The following is a 17980-nucleotide window of genomic DNA, read 5'->3' on the forward strand; positions in this document are numbered from 1 at the left end:
TCAAACTCAGTGAACTAGGTGCTTGATTGGACAGCTGGGTCAGCCACCTTGGTGCAGATTCAGGTTTCAAAAGACATCAAGAGGAAACTCAAGAGGGTGTTCAAAGAGGAAGTAGGGCACGGTATTTGGGGCCCTGTCTCAGGGCCTTCCCTATATAATTTTATCAATATATACATTTTTATATCTTACATAGAAAAAATAATAATTTTTAAAAATTCTACCAAGCTGTCATAGCCAAACTGCAACTAACCCCTTATGCATCTCAATGGCTTAGGAGCAGTGGGAACTCAGTGCTCATAGACTTTTCAATTTATAGTATGCATGAAAATTCTCATCGTCCTTTCTTTTCTTCTAAGCTCGACCCTCAACTGCTCTTCTCTTCCTCCAGCTTCTCCATCGTCCCTTCAATCAATTTAGAATTTAATTTTGAAATTAAAATGTATTTTCCCATGGGGTGCTGCAGGGTTTTTGTTGTGAGGTTAAGGCAGTGTGATTGGGTTTGTGTGTCAGTCTGTTCTGGTTTGCTAATGCTGCCGGAATGCAAAACACCAGAAGTGGATGGGCTTTTGTAAAGGGGGTTTATTTGGTTACACAGTTACAGTCTTAAGGCCATAAAGTGTCCAAGGTAAGTCATCAACAATCGGGTACCTTCACTGGAGGATGGCCAATGGTATCCGGAAAACCTCTATTAGCTGGGAAGGCACGTGGCTGGCATCTGCTCCGAAGTTCTGGTTTCAAAATGAGCTCTCTAGGCTGCAGCTCCTTAAAAATGTCACTCTTAGTTGCTCTTGGAGTGTTTGTCCTCTCTTAGCTTCTCTGGAGCAAGAGTCTGCTTTCAACAGCCGTCTTCAAACTGTCTCTCATCTGCAGCTACTCTCTCAGCTCCTGTGAATTCTTCAAAGTGTCCCTCTTGGCTGTAGCTCCTCTTCAAAAGTCACTCTCAGTTGCACTGAGTTCCTTCTGTTTGTCAGCTCATTTTTATGGCTCCATTGATTTAATTTAGACCCAACCCTGAATGGGTGGGGCCACATCTCCATGGAAATTATCCAATCAGAGTCATCACCCACAACTGGGTGGGGCACATCTCCATGGAAACACTCAAAGAATTACAATCTAATCAACACTGATACCTCTGTTCACACAAGATTACATCAAAGATAATGGTGTTTTGGGGGACATATTACATTCAAAACGGCACAGGTAGCTATCTCTTTGACTTACCTGTGCACACTGCCAGAAGTGATGGCAGGACCCAGGGACGCAGGGGACAGTGGGGGTGGGCATGAGGGTGGACTCAGGGGCCACCATGGAGGAGGTCCACTGGGAGATGTGCTCCCTTCACCTGCAAAGACCCCTGCTCTGTTTTATCCAGCTTTGTTTGGGGGAAGAGTAGGATGCCGGGATCTGTGCAACTGGCTTGTTTGCCGTATAGCTGCTTGAACAGAGGGCTGAATAATAACCAAAAATGTATGGGGTCTGATTATTAGTCAATTTTCTGTTCTCAGCCTGTTGCTTTAGGTTTTCTTGGTCTCAAGCTCAGGGAAGCCAATATCCCCTTCTGCCTCTGAGGCTCAATTCCTTCTCCTCCCGGAATGTCTCATTTGCCGCTTTATTTTTCATTATTGTAGCCTTCAACTCGGGAGTTCTTATCCTAATTGCACTGGAGCTCTCACAGTCTGTGGTTTTGCTCTCATCTATAAAATGGGGGGAAGGTCTCTTAGGGGGTACCCAGCCCTAAACCTTGACCCCTTTCCTTATGCACAGAACATCAGCTGATCACTTTGGCGCCTTTAACAACAGATCGTGTTGTTTCTCAATGATAAACGTATAGCCAGAGCCTGTAAAAAGCTATCGTAGTGTAATTTAAGGGTCTATCTAAAAATAAACCAGACAGCTGTCCCACAGAAGCCTTCACTATTCTGGTGTCTCCTGAGTACAAGTTGAGATCTTGTGATTGCAGATTCAGCTGGTCAGATTTGTCAGAGCATCTCTGTTTCCTCGTTCCTCTGCTGTGGTCTGGCTGGGCTTCTGAGCTGCCCTGTTAGAAGCTTAGATCCCTGAGGGGCAATGAGAGGGAGAAAGGACTTTTGCCTTCAGAGTTCCATTCCTTGTCTCATCGAATCTCCACAGAAAACTGGGGCTCAGAGACGTTAAGTCACCGACTCAAGGTCACTCAGCAAATACGGTGTGAATATATAAACAATGAATGCTTGTTTCTAAAAGGAAGTCACTCTCATAGACTTTGAGATCTGAGCTTTGTTTACATCAGGGCTTCTCAAAGCGTGGGCTCCATGCCAGCAGCTGCATCTGCTGGAACTTGTTAGAAATGCAGATTCTCAGGAGACCCCAGACCCACCACATCTGTTTTAACAAGTCCTCTGGGAGAGTCTGATGCCCGCTCCAGTTTGAGAACCACTGGTTTGAGGCTCTCTCTCCTCTTTAATCAGTCCTGATCTTCAGCTGCCAATAGCAAGTGGTTGTGAGTTTTAGAACAAGCAGGAAACCTTGGTTATTCAGCTGTCTCAGGCAAAGTTTCTAATTTTTCTGTGCTCTCTTGGTTTTCCTCCTTCTGGGCAATTCAACATTTCTAGCCAATTCCCTTGTTCAGCCACCAGCTCTTTTTTAAGCCAAAGAGCCAACTGGTGAAATGGAAAGTCACCGATTAAAAAGCTTTTCTTATTTAACTTTGCCAACAAGTGTGATACCACATGATGGAAAGGGAATGGATAAACCGTCACAGCTTTCCTCTTCCCCTGATGATAATAATACACTTGGATAGCTCTTCATATCTTATAAGGCGCCTTATCAAATGCACCCATTCGTCTGACCCTCACACCCTGCGGTGACCATCTCCACTTTACAGAAGGGGACAGGCTGAGAGCAGCAGGTGAGTGATCGGGGGAATGTCACAGCTCGATCGGGGGACTGTCACGGCTCCCCAGCGGAAGCCAACTTCCTCCTGCCACCGCCTCCTCCAAAACCAGCTCCTTTCCAGACTTCCGGATGGCGCAGGGCAGGTGGCCGTGACGGGGAGGCAGGGACCTGGGGCAGGAACCAGGGGGGGCCTCCGGAGCTCTGGTGCAGGGTCTGGCAAAACAGCAGAGCTGGGTGGGGGTGATGCAGGCCCCTAACCCAGTCGGCACAGATTGGGGTTCTCCATACCAGGTGGGAGGGTGGGAAAGGGAAGTGGAGATTTGGGGTGGTTTGGGGAAGGGGTATAATTAGGACCAGGAATAAAACATAGGGAGGGGCTGAAAGAACACCCAGGGGCCTGGCAGGAAAGCTCCAGGTAAACCAGGCCGCCGTAACGTGGATATTTGAGGGGTGTTTGATGTTCTTTTCGGCCCCACTGGATCTATTTGATTAGCCCCCTCTCCAGGTGCACCCAGTGCCACACCCCTTCCCCCACAAGTCTACCCCATCAGGTCGCCTCAGCCTCTGCCCTGCTCCCAGGCCCCGATCTCAGATCCCAGACGGCTCCAACGTCCCAGCCTGGGCCCCGCCCCGGGCCGGACCCTCCACAAGCCACAGCTCCAGAGAGAGGGGCCACGGGGGCAGGAGGCAGGTGATCCCTGGCTCGGGAGTGCTCCACCGGTGTCCTCCCACGAGGTTGACCGTCCTCAGCCTCTCCCTGCGGCTGCCAAGAAGAGGAGGCCCCGAGTGCGGTGACGGCGTGTACATTCCCCATCACGTGTGTGTGTGTGTGTGTGTGCACGCGTGCGCGCATGGGAGTGGTGGCGGTGGCAGGTGAACCGCGGGTGACGTGGTGATCCAGGCTATTTGGCTCTGATGAAAAGCCCAAGGGAGGTGCTGTGTGCACACACACATGCCGTGCAAGTGAAGACGTTGTGCCCAGGGCGGGGATTCATTGATGTAATTAATTAAAGCCGGCCGGGGATGCTCACAGCCTTCTGCAGAAAGGGAAATGGGGCTCTGAGAGGTTCCAGTGGTTTGTCCAAAACCACTCGCTCGTAAGAAGCAGAGATGGGACTAGAGCGCGTGTTTCTTGGCTCCCAGGTCTGCACCGGGCCACAGTGTGTCTTCAACGTGGAATAAAGGCTGGGTTGGCCAGATAAACTGCTTCCCCGATGGCCGTCAACCTGATGGACTAATGGCCTCATTTACTACATCAGTAAAACAAGTTTAGGCTGTTGCATTGCTGGATAATGTACCCCCCTTTAATATTCAAACGCTATACCTTGATCTCTCTACTGATTGCCATGCTCCTTTATCTTTCCTAAGGGATTAGATGTTAATCCCGTCCTGGTCTTTTCCAGATGTCTCTTCGGATAGAAGAGCCTGAGATGTTAGAATGGATCTTTCCCCAACCATGATAAACTGCCATGTTCAGCCAACTCCGTGATCAGTTTCCATTGCCTGGTCTCAAGTTGTGGGCACTCAGCATGCCTTCGGGTTTTACTGAGGGTGATAATAATAATAATAATTAATAATAGCAATAGCAATAATGATAAACCTTTGGGTTTTACCGAGGGTGATAATAATAATAATAATAATTAATAATAGTAATAGCAATAATGATAGCAGCCACAGTTGGTCTCGTCCATTATATCCAATCCTTACAACAACCTGAAGAGGTAGGTGGTACCCAACTTCACCTCCTCTATCCTCATCAGGAAGGTGGAGAAACTGAGGCTCAGAGAGGCCAAATGGGTTTCTTAAGATGCTGTAGCTCCTATGGTATGGGAATCGGTGTTTGAGCCTAGTCTTGTCTGAAGTAGGAGCATTGTTTTCAGTATGTTTCATCAAAACTCTCTTCCAGGCTATCCCACATTCATGGGGGAATTTTGGCTGCAGTGGCAAACTGGGTTGCTACTGTTAGGTGCCAGTCTATTACAGCATTTCTTTCCAACTTAGCAGCATAGCTTTATTAGTTATTTTGCAATTTTTCAAGCCTGCAGAAAACTTGAGAAAATAGAACAATGAACATTTGTGCAATTGCATATTCTTCACACACATTTGCACTATCTCTTGCACTCATATTATATATATACACACAGACTCATATATATATATACACACACACATACTCTCTGTATGTGTGTATATTTGTGTGTAACCTTTTGAGAATTGCTTGCTTGCACCCTGAAACATGTCAGCACTTGACAGTGATTTTTAAACCATTTTCTATGGACTCTAGGTTCCCTGCAGCAGCTGCTAATTTAAACTTTGTGGATGTTGAGGATGATATAAGACAATATCTGTCATCTTTACCAGGTTTACGGGTTGTGTCTTTATCAGAGTAGCTCCATTGTTCTCAATAATTGGCTGGCTGTCAAGTAAACTTTTGAAATCATAACAAATTTGTACTAATAAAATCTCACTTTTGTTTGCATTACATGTTGAACTTTGATAGAAGTTATAACTGGAAAACAGGATTCCGCTATTGAAAATGTTTGAAATCCTTAAGGAGCCCCTTTCTGGGAGAGCCGAGGAGAACCAAGGGCTCTTGCTGGCTGGTAACTGGCAGCCACAGTGGGTCTTCTGTGGGGGCTCCCCCAGGGTCAGCTGTACTCATAAATTTGGCTCTAGAGCCCACGTCTTCACCCCCAAGAGTATCGAAAGCTGGGGCCTTAGATAAAGATCTCACAGGTTAAGTCAGACTTATGTTTTCCTATAATTTTTATTTTAAAAACCACACCCAAACACCCAAACACACACCCACTGTTTCTTTAGTTGTCTATCAGAGTAAGTACCCACACATAGATGAATGGTCATAAACATTGATTATTTGACTGTCCAGGACAATAATCACAATGACAATAATGATGATGAAAATAAGACGATGGCATTTTTTGAGGGTGACACGTGTGCCAGGCCATCTTCTACGGGCTTTACAGATAGAACCATGTGATCCTCACAGCAGTTCTATGATGTAAGAACCATTTTGCAGGTGAGGAAGTGGAACGATACAGCATTTAGTAACCTGCCCATGTCCACATGTCTAGTAAGCAGTCGGGCTGGGGCTCGAACCCAGGGGTCTGACTCCAGACCCCAGACTCTTAACTGCTAAGCTGTGCTGCCTCCCAGACACAGGGGTGGCTGTGTGATTGAGACTACAAGGCCCCAAACATACTTTCAAGTCCAGTGACATTTTCTCCATCAAGGGATGGTCCCCTGCAGAGGTTTCCAGGCATCCTGCAGCAGTTAAAGAGCTTGAATTTAATTAAAGTCTTGTGATTTTGCTTTGATAATGATTTAAAAAAATGAATATGAACATTACATATATAGGTATATACATTCCATATAAATATACACATATACATTCTTTATACATATACACATATATACATGTACATTCTCTATACATATACACACATATGTATACAGATACACATTATACAAATATATACACGTTCTCTATGCATACACAGGCACACACACATACACAGAGGATCATCTGAAAAGCCATCTTATTACTTAACAACTATAAACATAAGAAGTTTATGTCTGATTTTATATTTGTAAATATTTAAAGGCCATAACAATAAAAACAATTGAAGCTCAACTCCAGGTTCCACAATATTTTTTTTCTCCTTCTAGAGGGGTCCATATATTATTTAAGTTGGACTAAGACTGTTCTTGTTGTTCTAGAATCGGGATGACCAGCTCTTACAGAATATACAGCAACGGCCTCCATATAAGCAGTGCCAGGTTTAGGAGATTTACGGTAAAGCTATGTTTCCAAGGAGGTCAGTACAAAGCCAGACTTCTACCGGCAGTTTCTGCGAGAGATGAGCTTTCCATCCATTGCAGCATTTTATTTTCTCTCTGGGAGATGTTTATAACAGAAAAGGCTCAATCGGGGTATCTAGGAGTCACTTTGGTTCCTCTGGTGTTCGGTGGAGCTGCTCCCAGGCAAGGATAAAATGAGCTTGTCATCTGGGGATCATGGAAAGCCTGGAGTTGAGGCTCAATCATGCCACGTACTTTTGCTGTGAGAAGAGGAGCGATTCTGTCCCCGTGTGCCAGAAGTGTGAAACGTGTATCCTGGCTTGGAAGATCTTCACCACCAAAGAGTGGTTCCAGAGGATCAGTGAGATTTCGCAGAGGAGGTTTCTGGTGAGCATCCTGAAGCAGTTGAATAGCTTATATTTGTTGCACTATTTCCAGAGTATCCTGCAGACCACGCAGGGGAAGGATTTCATCTACAACAGGTCCCGGGTGAACCTGAGCCAGAAGGAGGAGAAAATCGTCAAGTCTTCTTTGAGCCAGATGTTGGACAGAACGGTTGAACTGAAAATGAAGGACATCCTGTGTTGGTTTGGGAACAGCCCCCAGCGGACCAAGGCCAGCTACACGCTCCTGCTGCTGCAGATGTGCGAGCCCAAGTTACTGCTCACTGCCGCCCATGTCGTCAGGGTCCTGTTTCTGAGAGAGCAGAACAGTATCTCAGGTAAACACGGCCACAAGGAGAGAGAGACCAGGGGGGGCCCCAGAGCCCAGGAGCTTTCCAAGATGCAGGATAAGGTTCTTGTGCTGACACCCGATCCTGTTTGCCGAAGGAGGAATTGTGAATGTGACTTCCTTCTAGAGAGACTGTAAATTCACCAGGGCAGAAGGAAGTACGGAGTTTTTAACTGTCAAGCACATCCAATGAGTCTCTGCCTTCCTAAGACGGGTCCCCGTCCTTTCACCATTTAATGTCCTTGTGATTCCTGCAGTAGGGATTGGATTGGGCTTGGAAGAGATGTAGGGGGAAGCTGGTAAATTGTTTTGCCCTTCCACTGCACAGCACAGAAATCAGGTCAAAAGGTCAAAATTTAGGGCTTTGTTCATTTATTGCATCATCTCTTGCTTATGCAGAAATTCACAGCACAAAGTGGATTTTACCCAAGGCTGGAAACAGCTAAGGGGTCCAGTGAGCCTAGTGTGCAGTTGTCAGGCTTTAGCTTGACAATCGCCTGGAGGGCTTGTGACAACACGGATTCCCGGGTTCCACCTCCAGGGCTGCTGGCGTGGTGGGTCTGAGGTGGGACCTGAGAATTTGCATTTCTAACAAGTTCCCGGTGGAAGCTGACGTGGTCTGGAGACCACACTTTGAGAAGCTCGGGTCTAGGCTGTTGGTGAGAGCCTCTTGGAAGCATTTGGGTAGCTAGATCACGGTGGCCAAGAAACCAGAAGTGAGGCCAGAGACTTGGAGATCAAGGAGGGAGCCAGGAGTGGAAGGTCCAGTGTGGGAAACACAGGTCCAGCAGGAAGCTGTGCCAGGGAAGGCTGGGAGGGGGCAGTTAGGTGGAGGAATTTCAGCATTTGGCTTTTGAAGGTGGGAAATTCCCATTGTCGATGATACCTCCATTAGGGTCATATCTGTAGACTAAAGAACTTGAAAAGACTTTCAAAGCTGGATGATATAGGGGGCAGTTAGAGCCCCATCTATGCCACTTGATTTCTTTGGTGCATTGAGGATATAAAAGAAGGATAATCTGGAATGAGGAAGTGGTGGGAAAAAAATCAGAGAACTCTGCAGTGTCAGAACTATAAATTAGATTAGAGAGAGATCAAACAGACCAGCTTCTTAGTTTTCTAGGTAAGGAAACTGAAGTCCAGGGAAGCTGGGAGACGTGGACTGGGTCACAGAGGAAGTAGTTGAGAACCAGGATCCGCCCACCGCACCCCACCCCGGCCCCAACTCCAGAGCACCTTCCCCTGCAAGGCCCCCGCCCAGCAGGGAAGACAGATTAAATGCAGTCCTAAAGGCTCTCCTCACCCACTGTAGGAATCGGCTACTTATATTGGAGTTGTATAATCCAGTTACAAGTTGTGGCAGCCTTCCCCTTTTCCTAGGGGAGATTGTCTCTTAGAAAGTTACAATTTCTAATTTGGCTTCAGTGATAAAAATACATTGAAGAAAAGTCAAGTAAGAGCTACGGAAAAGCAGACCCTCTACCAGCTCCCACCCATAGCTGTCTCTCTCTCCTGGTGTATAGAGCTCTGATAAGTTTTGTATTGTGAATGGCCTTCCAAAATCTACCAGGGGGCTTTCTGAGTTTTTTTGCAGAGATACTCAAAGGCTCCTAAAAAAAAAACAGATATAACTGAGTTGGCCTAGTTACATGAAAAAGCAAGTAAAATAAAGCAAGTAAAAATAAAAAGCATTTCTGTCCACCTGTTTTTCCTCTGCCCGCCTGCTTAACGAGCCACATTGCCTTGGTCTTTTGCTTTTCAGGACTCATTCAGGACTCCACAGATGTCTTTTTCTTTCCCGAGAAAGAATACAACCCCAAGTCTGCAACCTCACATGTTTTCTGGGCAGCTAGAACCAAGCAAACATCCTTCCCTATGTCTAAAACCTCAGGAAAAGAAAGCTCTCCTGGAAATGTGGGAGGAGGAGTATCTGCTACAGGTGAGCCAGCTGTTAGCAAGAAAGCCGATCTATGCAAGTTTGGGAAGGCCCAGTGGGGTTAGCAGAGCGCGCAGAGTACTGGCATTCGGGGACTGGCAAATCTGGAGAACTAACATTCATTGAACACTTACGTGTTGGGGTCTTTGACCCAAAAGCCCATGCTTTCACCCATTTGCCTTGTGGCCTCTGAGAGACGCAGGGAAAGAGAGATCAGAAAGGAAATTCAAGAGTTTCCATTGGAGTCTTCTTCTGCCACAGGCTCGAGCTGCCACACAGCCCTGAGTTCTGTCACCAGTGGTACCCCCAGAATTCGATCCACTGGTGGTCACTTTCGCAGCATTGGAGTGGGAAATTTGGTGCCTGACCTCAAGGCCCTCCTAAGTAGGTTTTTGAAGCAAGATATTTACATGAATAATTATAGGAAACAGGGAGTATAGGCAAAACACAACAACTTTTCACATGGAAAAATTCAAATGTCAAAAGAATATACTTTGCACCCATGTACTCATGAGTGAGTGTCATCAATTCTTGACATGGAACCAATATTACTTTATTCATTGCCCCCTTTTTAAATTGTTTAAGCATTTTTCTTGTTGTGGTGTCTTAAAGGAAGTTCCAGACATCGTGTCATTTCTCCCGAGCAGTGCAGATTTTGATGCTGTGGACATCTAGCTCCTTGAGCTGGGCGGGCTGAGAAGTACTTGTGTGTTTGGTTTGGGACGTTGTAGTCTCATGTGGCCTAAGGAATGACCAAAATCCAATGACCCGAGTGTAGACTGTGAAGATTTTTGTTTCACGAGAAGGCCCTTGGTAAGGGCTTGCTCTTGGCCTGGAGTTACCACAAAGACAACCCGACAATGTCCCCTTCTCTGCTTCCCTCTAGACGGAAGATGGAAAAGTTCACTGCAGTGCATCTCCGAGATGAATAGGCTGTTTTCCCCAAAATCGGACTTGTCCAGGGTGGACGGTGCTCCCTTGGGTCTGTTGGTTGACCTGAAGGCTGTCCAAGACCTGTCTTCCGGGTTCAGTAAATACCGGGACTTTATCCGCCATCTTCCCATCCACATCTCCAAGCACATTCTAAGTATGCCGGGGTGTATTGGGGGGTTCCTCAAGAGACCTCCCCTCTTGGCCCAGGGCTGAGGTTCCGGGGTCCATCTGTTGTTTTTCTTCAGGTCTGCTGGATAAAAACTCCCTGAACAGGTGTGCCTCCGTGAGCCGGCATTGGGCCACCCTCGCACAGCAGGTCAAGATGGACCACTCAATGCACGCGTTTATTCAGACCCAAATAGCCGTCCTGCAGGTACATCCCGAGTGGGAGGGGTGACCTGGAGACCGGCTTCATTTGTGGCCTTTGGTTCTCTCTGGTGGGCCCTTAGCTGAGCCCCCTGCCGCTCATCTTTGCTGCTTCTCAGACCTGCACAATCCCTTCCGTCTTGTCTGGACTTCCCGTTCACCACCGGCCTTTCTCCCACCATCAGCTTGTTTCTAGCAGTGATGACATGTGTGGGAAGCTCTCAGCCACACAGAGGCTCTCTCCAGAACTTTACAAAGCAAAGGTTAAGTCTCCAAGGGCTGTGGTGCGACCTAAGTGAGCCGATGCCCAGATGTGTACATGTCCACAAGGTTTAATTTTGGGTCAAAATGCAACTTCTCCCCTACTAGCAATCAGCTCCATCATTTTTACTTCTCTGTTTCTTGCCTGAAGCCAGATCCTAATCAATGGATTCTCAGTAGCTTGGGTTTTTCCCAGCAGAGGTAGATGACAGAGGGCGAAAGGATGTTGGCCAACTATGAGGCAAAACAGTCTGGAAGGCTGGGAACTGCAGACCTCCTCTTGCCGGTCTCCCTTCAGACATTCGGTACTCATTTTCCTCCTCAATTTCATCCGCACACTCTGCTGACATCACTGAGCAGCCCCAGGCCCGCCTTCCTTAGTTGAGCCGGCTCTTACCCAGCTTTCAGATCTTGCCGAGAAGTAGCCATTTCCCCATCCTTTGGAGAGGAGGACCCAGGAGTGGCCACTGTCTTTGTTTTTGGTGTGTTCGTTTGTGTGTTTGTTTCCCCAGGGGTCCTACACCAAGGGAATAGATCCTAATTACGCCAACAAGCTTTCCATCCCAGTTCCCAAAATGGCGGATGAAGGGAAGCACATGCATGCGAAAAACCAGAAATGGAGACTGAGAGCAAAGGTGGGTTCCCGGGGCTGTTTGAGGGGGGAGAGTGTGGTTGGGAAGGAGAGTGGATCTGGGTGTCCTGGCTTAGTCATCCAGGTCCGGATCTTAGGACTGTTCAGAATGTGTGTGATGGAAAAGGAAGAGAGGAAGGAAAGGAGGAAAGGAGGGAGGGGGGACTGGAAGGGAAAGGGAGGGGGGGATACGCTCCTGCTGAGACCTGATTAAATCGCCTTCCCCTCTCCGAGTCCCAGATACCTCATCTGTAAAATGGCGAGGCTACTTTCTGGGACAAGTGATCTCCTTTGTGAGGCAACTGTAAGGACAACTTAAGGCTGCAGATGTGTGAAAATATTGAAAAGCAGATGCGTAGAGTGTGTAGCCATAATTCCACATCCACAAGTTCCCGAGATAGGCCTCGCCCTATCATGCACATGCAATATAAATCTGAAAACCCCACCTCCAGCGAAATGGTCAGCCAAAGGGCACTTGTGACTTCATTTTGCGGGCTTGTGTTTAGAGAAGTTGTGTACTCGAGACGTTAGGAATTCAGCATTGAAAGTTCTTGGCATCAGACAGGCCAGACAGAAAGTTCAAGGAGGCTAAAGAAGCACTGGGACCCTTGGCTGCACGTTTGCTAGCTCCCTCTGTAGCTCACTGGCCTCTCCCCATCACCACTAGCAGCAGCTGCAGCTTGAAGGGGGAAGAGCTCCTGGGCTCCCGGGCTCTTGCACGTCTGCAGCCCTGCAGGCAGGTTGCCGCGGTGCTTTGACTCCAGATGTTTCCTTGTTAGATGGACTACAACCTGTGGACCGCCTACCAGAACCAGGAGACGCTGCCCGTCCAGATGGAGGAGAGAAATGTCTTTTGTGGCTCCTACAACATCCGGATCCTTTCTGACACGTAGGTATTGGGGTCCGGACCCAGATCTTCAGGACCAACACTGGCTTCTGAGGAGCCCCCTAACCCTTGTTTATTTGTAAGGAGGGACAATCCTCCCCTCACCCCAAGCCCCAACCCCAATCTCACGTGAGACCTCGTTTGGAGAAGAGGTGCTTGATTTTGTGCTCTACTCGGCAGTGGATGGCGCACAAGTTCCCCTTATGAAGTTTGGCTATACAGGCCAATAATTTTTTGCATAATTTGCATGCATGAAATCCTTCTTTTTGAAAAGTATCTTTATTGTCTTATTCTAATTTTAGAAGTAATATGGAAAAAATCCCCCAAATTCCAGGAAAAAAAAAAGCAAAACTCTCCTGTAATCTTATCTCTAAGAGATAACCATTGTTAATATTGAAAAATATCCTTCTGTAATTTTCTAGGCATATATAAACACATTTAAAACAGAAACGGTTTTATATTACCCATATTTGTCTATAACCCACTCCAGCAAAATATGGTGGACATCTTTCCATGTTAAATGTGAAAATTGTATTTGTAATGATTGCATAGTGTGACATCATTTGGATATGCCGTGAGAAGCCCCTTTAATAATCAAATATCTGCTGTTAGGCCCAAGTCTTCAATCTTTACTCACAGGGCTTTATGAATGCCACCGCTACTATGTTTTTGTCCATGACTCTTACTACCAAATTGCATCTTGAGAATTGACCAAAAGGAGAGAAGACAGAGCAGTTTGGGTCAAGGCTGAGTTGGGTTTTGACGGATTGTAGATCAGTGCTCCTTAGAAGAGTAATGGTTGGTTGAACTCTAGATATGACAAATGAGGACACAAACATCAAGACTTCTGCCCCATGTTTAGAGTAGCTATACATCCGTGTTTATCCAGAACAATCCCACTTTGCTCTGTGGCTCCAGGTAATAAATAATAATGTCTCCATTCACAAGCAAAAGTGTCTTAGCCTGGATAATAGATTATTTGGTCACCCTGTTGATATTTTGCCGGTTTGCTAGTAAACTTATGATTGGAAAGTTAAATCAACTAAACCTCTTGTATCAGAATATAAGCTCATTGAATGCAAGGTCTATGTTTTATTCATTTTCACATTTCCCATGGTGTCTGTTAGCATAGGACTTTTAACACAACATATGCTCATTGGCTGTTGATAAAAAAGAAGAAAAAGAAAGGAAGGGAGGGAGGGAAAGAGAGAAGAAGGAGGAGGAGGAGAAGGAAGGAAGGAAGGGAGGGGGAGGGAAGGAGGAAGGGAGCAAGGAAAGAAAGGAATCAGTAGGATACGCAGCACATATAGGGATTCTCAGCTGTTTCCTTGAGATTTTCCATGTCAAAAGCTTTCCATGATCAAACAAATTTGGGGACTAACACACTCTATCCTTCTCACGGGACTCCATTCTCTCTCTTGGGGATTTAGCATGCATTAGCAAATCAAACGCTCTAAGGAACTCTGCGTTAAATGAAGCTCTTTAAGTGTGTTTAACCTCGTTTTCTTAAACCGGTCAGACCAGGCAGGTGCTCTTCCGGAACATTTATTAGTAACTCATGGAGCTGTGTGCTAACCAACACAGTTTTGGGAAAATAAATAAAGTTCAAACATAAGGATCAATGGACTTTCAGACACTTTTGAAGGGAGACAGCTGTTGGACTCCTGCTCAGGAAGTTTCTAGAAGCATATTTTGAGTACAGCCCTACCCTGGTGAGTGAGTTCAGCCCCTCTCAGCACTTGTGAACTCAGTGCCAGTCATGAGCTGCTTGGTGAGGCTATAACTAGGGTGGCACAGACCCTGCCCCTGAAAAGTTCATGATACACTAGGAGGGAGAGAGAGACTTTTTAAAACCTGCAAATAATTCATACAGAGTGTGAGAATAGCTGTGTGTGTGTGTGTGTACGTAAAGTGTTGTAGAAACACAAATTAGGAAATTATATAATTAGTTTGACTTGGAATAAAGAAATGGGGGCAAAAAAAGTCTCGAGCATGGAGCTGATCAGTTTGATTCCACACACATTGCTGGCAGCCTCCAGATTCCCCAGGAACCACCATTTAAGCCCTCTGTCCTTTGCCCCCATTGGAAACTCCCCCCCACCATGATCCCTGCTGGATCAGGCCTCCTAGGGCTTGGCTGGGCTGTCCACAGGCATAATTAATACCTTGTGGGATGTGGTGTCAAACGAGGGGCACCTTCAAAATCTGGAAAGCTTCCCTGGTAATAGAGCTTGCAGCCAGATTTTGCAGACGGGCTGCTGGTCCCCAAAAGAGAAGTCCACAACCAGCATCTCCTTAGACTCCCATCAGGATCTGTTAACAACTGGCCTTGCCTTCTGCTCTCTCCCTTATTGGAAGGCCCAGAACGTTCGGGCACCCCACTGCTGCAGGGGAAAGCCACGGTGCTGAGCGAGGTCTGGGAACGACAATTTCTCCTCTTCCAGATAACCCTTTTTCCTGGCCACCCAGGTGGGACCGAAACAGAGTCATCCACTACTCCGGGGGAGACATGGTGGCTGTGTCCTCCAGTCGGAGGATCCACCTTCTGGACATCATCCAAGTGAAGGAGGTTCCCATGGAGTTTCGAGGACACGCGGGGAGCGTCCGCGCCCTCATCCTGTGCGAGGAGGAGAACTTCATCCTGAGCGGAAGTTACGACCTGAGCATCAGGTGAGCGGCTCGCGGGGGTCCCGGTCCTCAGCTCCCCTCCGTCTGGGCCTGGAGTCAATTCATGGAAGAGGCAGGTGTGCATTTCCCACTTTGTAGTTTTTAAAAAGTTATCCTTAATGACCTTGACTTCCAGAGTAGCCCACGTTTTATTTGGCAAGATTAAAGTCAACAATTTGTGCATTGTTTAAGTTTTGAATGAGAAAGATTTATAACAATTAACAGATGTGTTTTCTAGTGGAAGACTGTGAATCAGCAAATGTTTCTTTTTGAACATTTTTGGATGAAGAAATGATTTATTTTTCTTTTTAAATATCCCTTCAGGGAGAAGTAGGTTTTTTGCAGGTGTGAAATATAGAATAGATGTAAAATAATATTTTAAAATGCACACAGAGAATCGATTCTCATTATTCCTGGTAGTTGTGTTCTAAGAAGTCGTCATGAACACTGAATCATTAAAACTGAACCATTGCTTCTGGGGGAAATAGAAGGTGAGTTTCCTGTGAGTCTCTGGCCACATTTTCATCAACCAATCAATACATAACCTCCCTATATGTGTGTTTCTGTTTAAAATCACCTTATGTAATCTATAGTGTTGATTCATTAACACTGATCTCCCAGCCAACAGCTCTACAACTCAGGTGTGAATTCGTTCTGCTCTAACACATGTGTTTTCTCCAGAAGGCACATCACAGCTTTTTTTGGGCTTAGAAACACTAGACAGCACTATACTTGGGGGCCATTTTAAAGAGTGAACTCACCAACAAAAAGCACAGAAATTGCATGAAACAGTGAAAAGGACACTTGTTTGCAGAATGAGAGCTGAGACAAGAAGGCAGAGTGTCACCTTGTTTGACCTCAGCTGGGGATGTGCACATTGGGCAATTCAAAATTTTCACCACTTGAGGTATATTCATGTGAGTGTGTTGATTTTGGAGGTAGACATAAACCGTAGTAATTTGGTGAATTCACAAATATGGAAGCTAGGAATAATGAGGATCGACTGAACATATGTTTTTAACAATACGATAAACATCCATGGACTCAAGAACTGAAACATTACCTTCCCTCAAAACCTCGTCTGTGCCCTTCCCTTACTGATTCTTTCTTCCTCCTATTTAAACTAATTATCCCCTTGCATTCCTTTATAGTTTTTACTACCTGTTGGCATATCTCTAACTTAATATAAATGGAATCATATTTTTAAAATTTGCCCATGATTTGATTTTTGCACTGAACTGTTTTTGAGTCATTCATTTGATGTAGGTAGAGTAATTAATTTTCACCGAGCTATGGTATTTTATTGGATGAATATATCATAACTCATTTATTTATTCTTTTGTTGACAGACATTTGCCTTGTTTCTAGGTTTTTATTCTTTGAAAGAATGCTACCATAGACATTCTTGAACATGTGTCCTGGTGCTGTGTACAGGAGTTTTTTTTAAAGGTATACTGTTAATAGCATAATTTTCAGGTAGGAATACCAAATTATTTTCCAAAATGGTTGTACTAATTTATACTTCCTTCAGCAGGATATGAGAATATCCCTTCTTATAAATCCCCAGCAACACTTAGTATTGTCAGTCTTTAGCATTTTGGGAAGCTGATGGATATTAAATAAAACCTCATTGTATTTTCTTGATTACAAACGAGATCAAACATATTTTTGTATGTTTTGGAGCCATTTGTGTTTCTTGTATGAAATCCTTGTTCAGTTTTTTTGTTTGTTTGTTTGTTTGACCATTTTTCTGTTGATTTGTTTACCTTTTCTTATTGAATCAAGATTTCTTTAGATTTTCCAGATACTCAACCTTGTTCATCTTTTGTGTTGCGAATATCTTCTTCCAATTTAGGGCTCATCTTTCCCGTGTCTGTGTTGTCTTTTGATGCACAGCAATCCTTGCAGAATTTGTTGGTATTTGCTTTGTGGTTAATGCTTTCTGTGACATGTTTAAGATATCCTTCCTGACCCAAAAGTCATAATGATATGATCTCACAGTATCTTTCTAAAAAGTTTTTAATGTTTACTTTTACCTTTCATCTTTAGGTCTTAAATCTACCTGAAATTGACTTTTGTTATCATATGAGATAAGGGTCCAATTCTTATTTTCCTGGTTTGGATAACCAGTTATCTCAGTATCCTTTTACCTGCCTTCTTAGTCATAAAGCAAGTGTTGATCTATGCTATTTCTGGGTTCTCTTTTCTATTCCATTAATTAGCCTATCTGATGATCCTTGGTCAATACTATACCATCTGAATTACTTTAGTTTTTTAAGTCTTTGCTTTGGTAGGGCAACTCTCCTCACTTCATTTTTCCTCTTCAAGAGTATTCTTGACTGTTCTTGGACTTTTGCACTTCCATCTTGATCTTTCAACTGTTTGTTCATTTTTATTGGTTTTTGGACCTTGGGTGACAAGAATTGAGTTGATTATGCTCCTCAGTTCATTAATATTGTCATCCTTGCTCTGTTCAAGGCCCCAGTTCTGCCTTATTTACAGATTTGTCTATTTATTTATTACACTTTATCTCCATTCTCCACTCCTTTTCCTGATTCTCCCGTGGGCAACCATTCTAATCTTGTAAAATGTGTACCTTGTCATTCATGTGTGTTCTTCCAAAATGTGTGTTGATGTCTTTTATGTATGTATTTATAATTCACACGCACGGTGTCGTGTTAGACATCTCTTGTTTCTAGCTTTTGTTTCCAAGATCCATCATGTTACCAGATGTGCATCTTGTTGGTTCTTTTTAACTGTCATGTAGTACTCCAAGACTGGCAGACATGTTTTACCTACTCACTTTCCCAGTGATGCATTGAACATCTTCTTCTATGTCCCTTCATGGACATTGCAGAATTCTGAAGGACAGGGA

At 45.1% G+C, this 17980-nt stretch overlaps 1 protein-coding gene across 1 annotated transcript in view; it reads left to right on the forward strand.

The window, feature by feature from the left end:
- The first annotated feature begins 4318 nt into the window (after positions 1-4318).
- Positions 4319-17980, forward strand: part of CDRT1 (CMT1A duplicated region transcript 1) — a 39212-nt gene continuing 25550 nt past the window's right edge. Inside the window, exons 1-8 of the mRNA XM_037809894.1 lie at positions 4319-4425; positions 6613-7414; positions 9188-9364; positions 10248-10448; positions 10540-10667; positions 11434-11556; positions 12332-12441; positions 14908-15108. Of these exons, the coding sequence (XP_037665822.1) occupies positions 6910-7414; positions 9188-9364; positions 10248-10448; positions 10540-10667; positions 11434-11556; positions 12332-12441; positions 14908-15108 (1445 nt within the window). The 5' untranslated portion in view covers positions 4319-4425; positions 6613-6909. The remainder of the gene's footprint in view (positions 4426-6612; positions 7415-9187; positions 9365-10247; positions 10449-10539; positions 10668-11433; positions 11557-12331; positions 12442-14907; positions 15109-17980) is intronic.

The sequence above is a fragment of the Choloepus didactylus genome, chromosome 18 (assembly GCF_015220235.1).
Source record: "Choloepus didactylus isolate mChoDid1 chromosome 18, mChoDid1.pri, whole genome shotgun sequence".
NCBI lineage: Eukaryota > Metazoa > Chordata > Mammalia > Pilosa > Megalonychidae > Choloepus > Choloepus didactylus.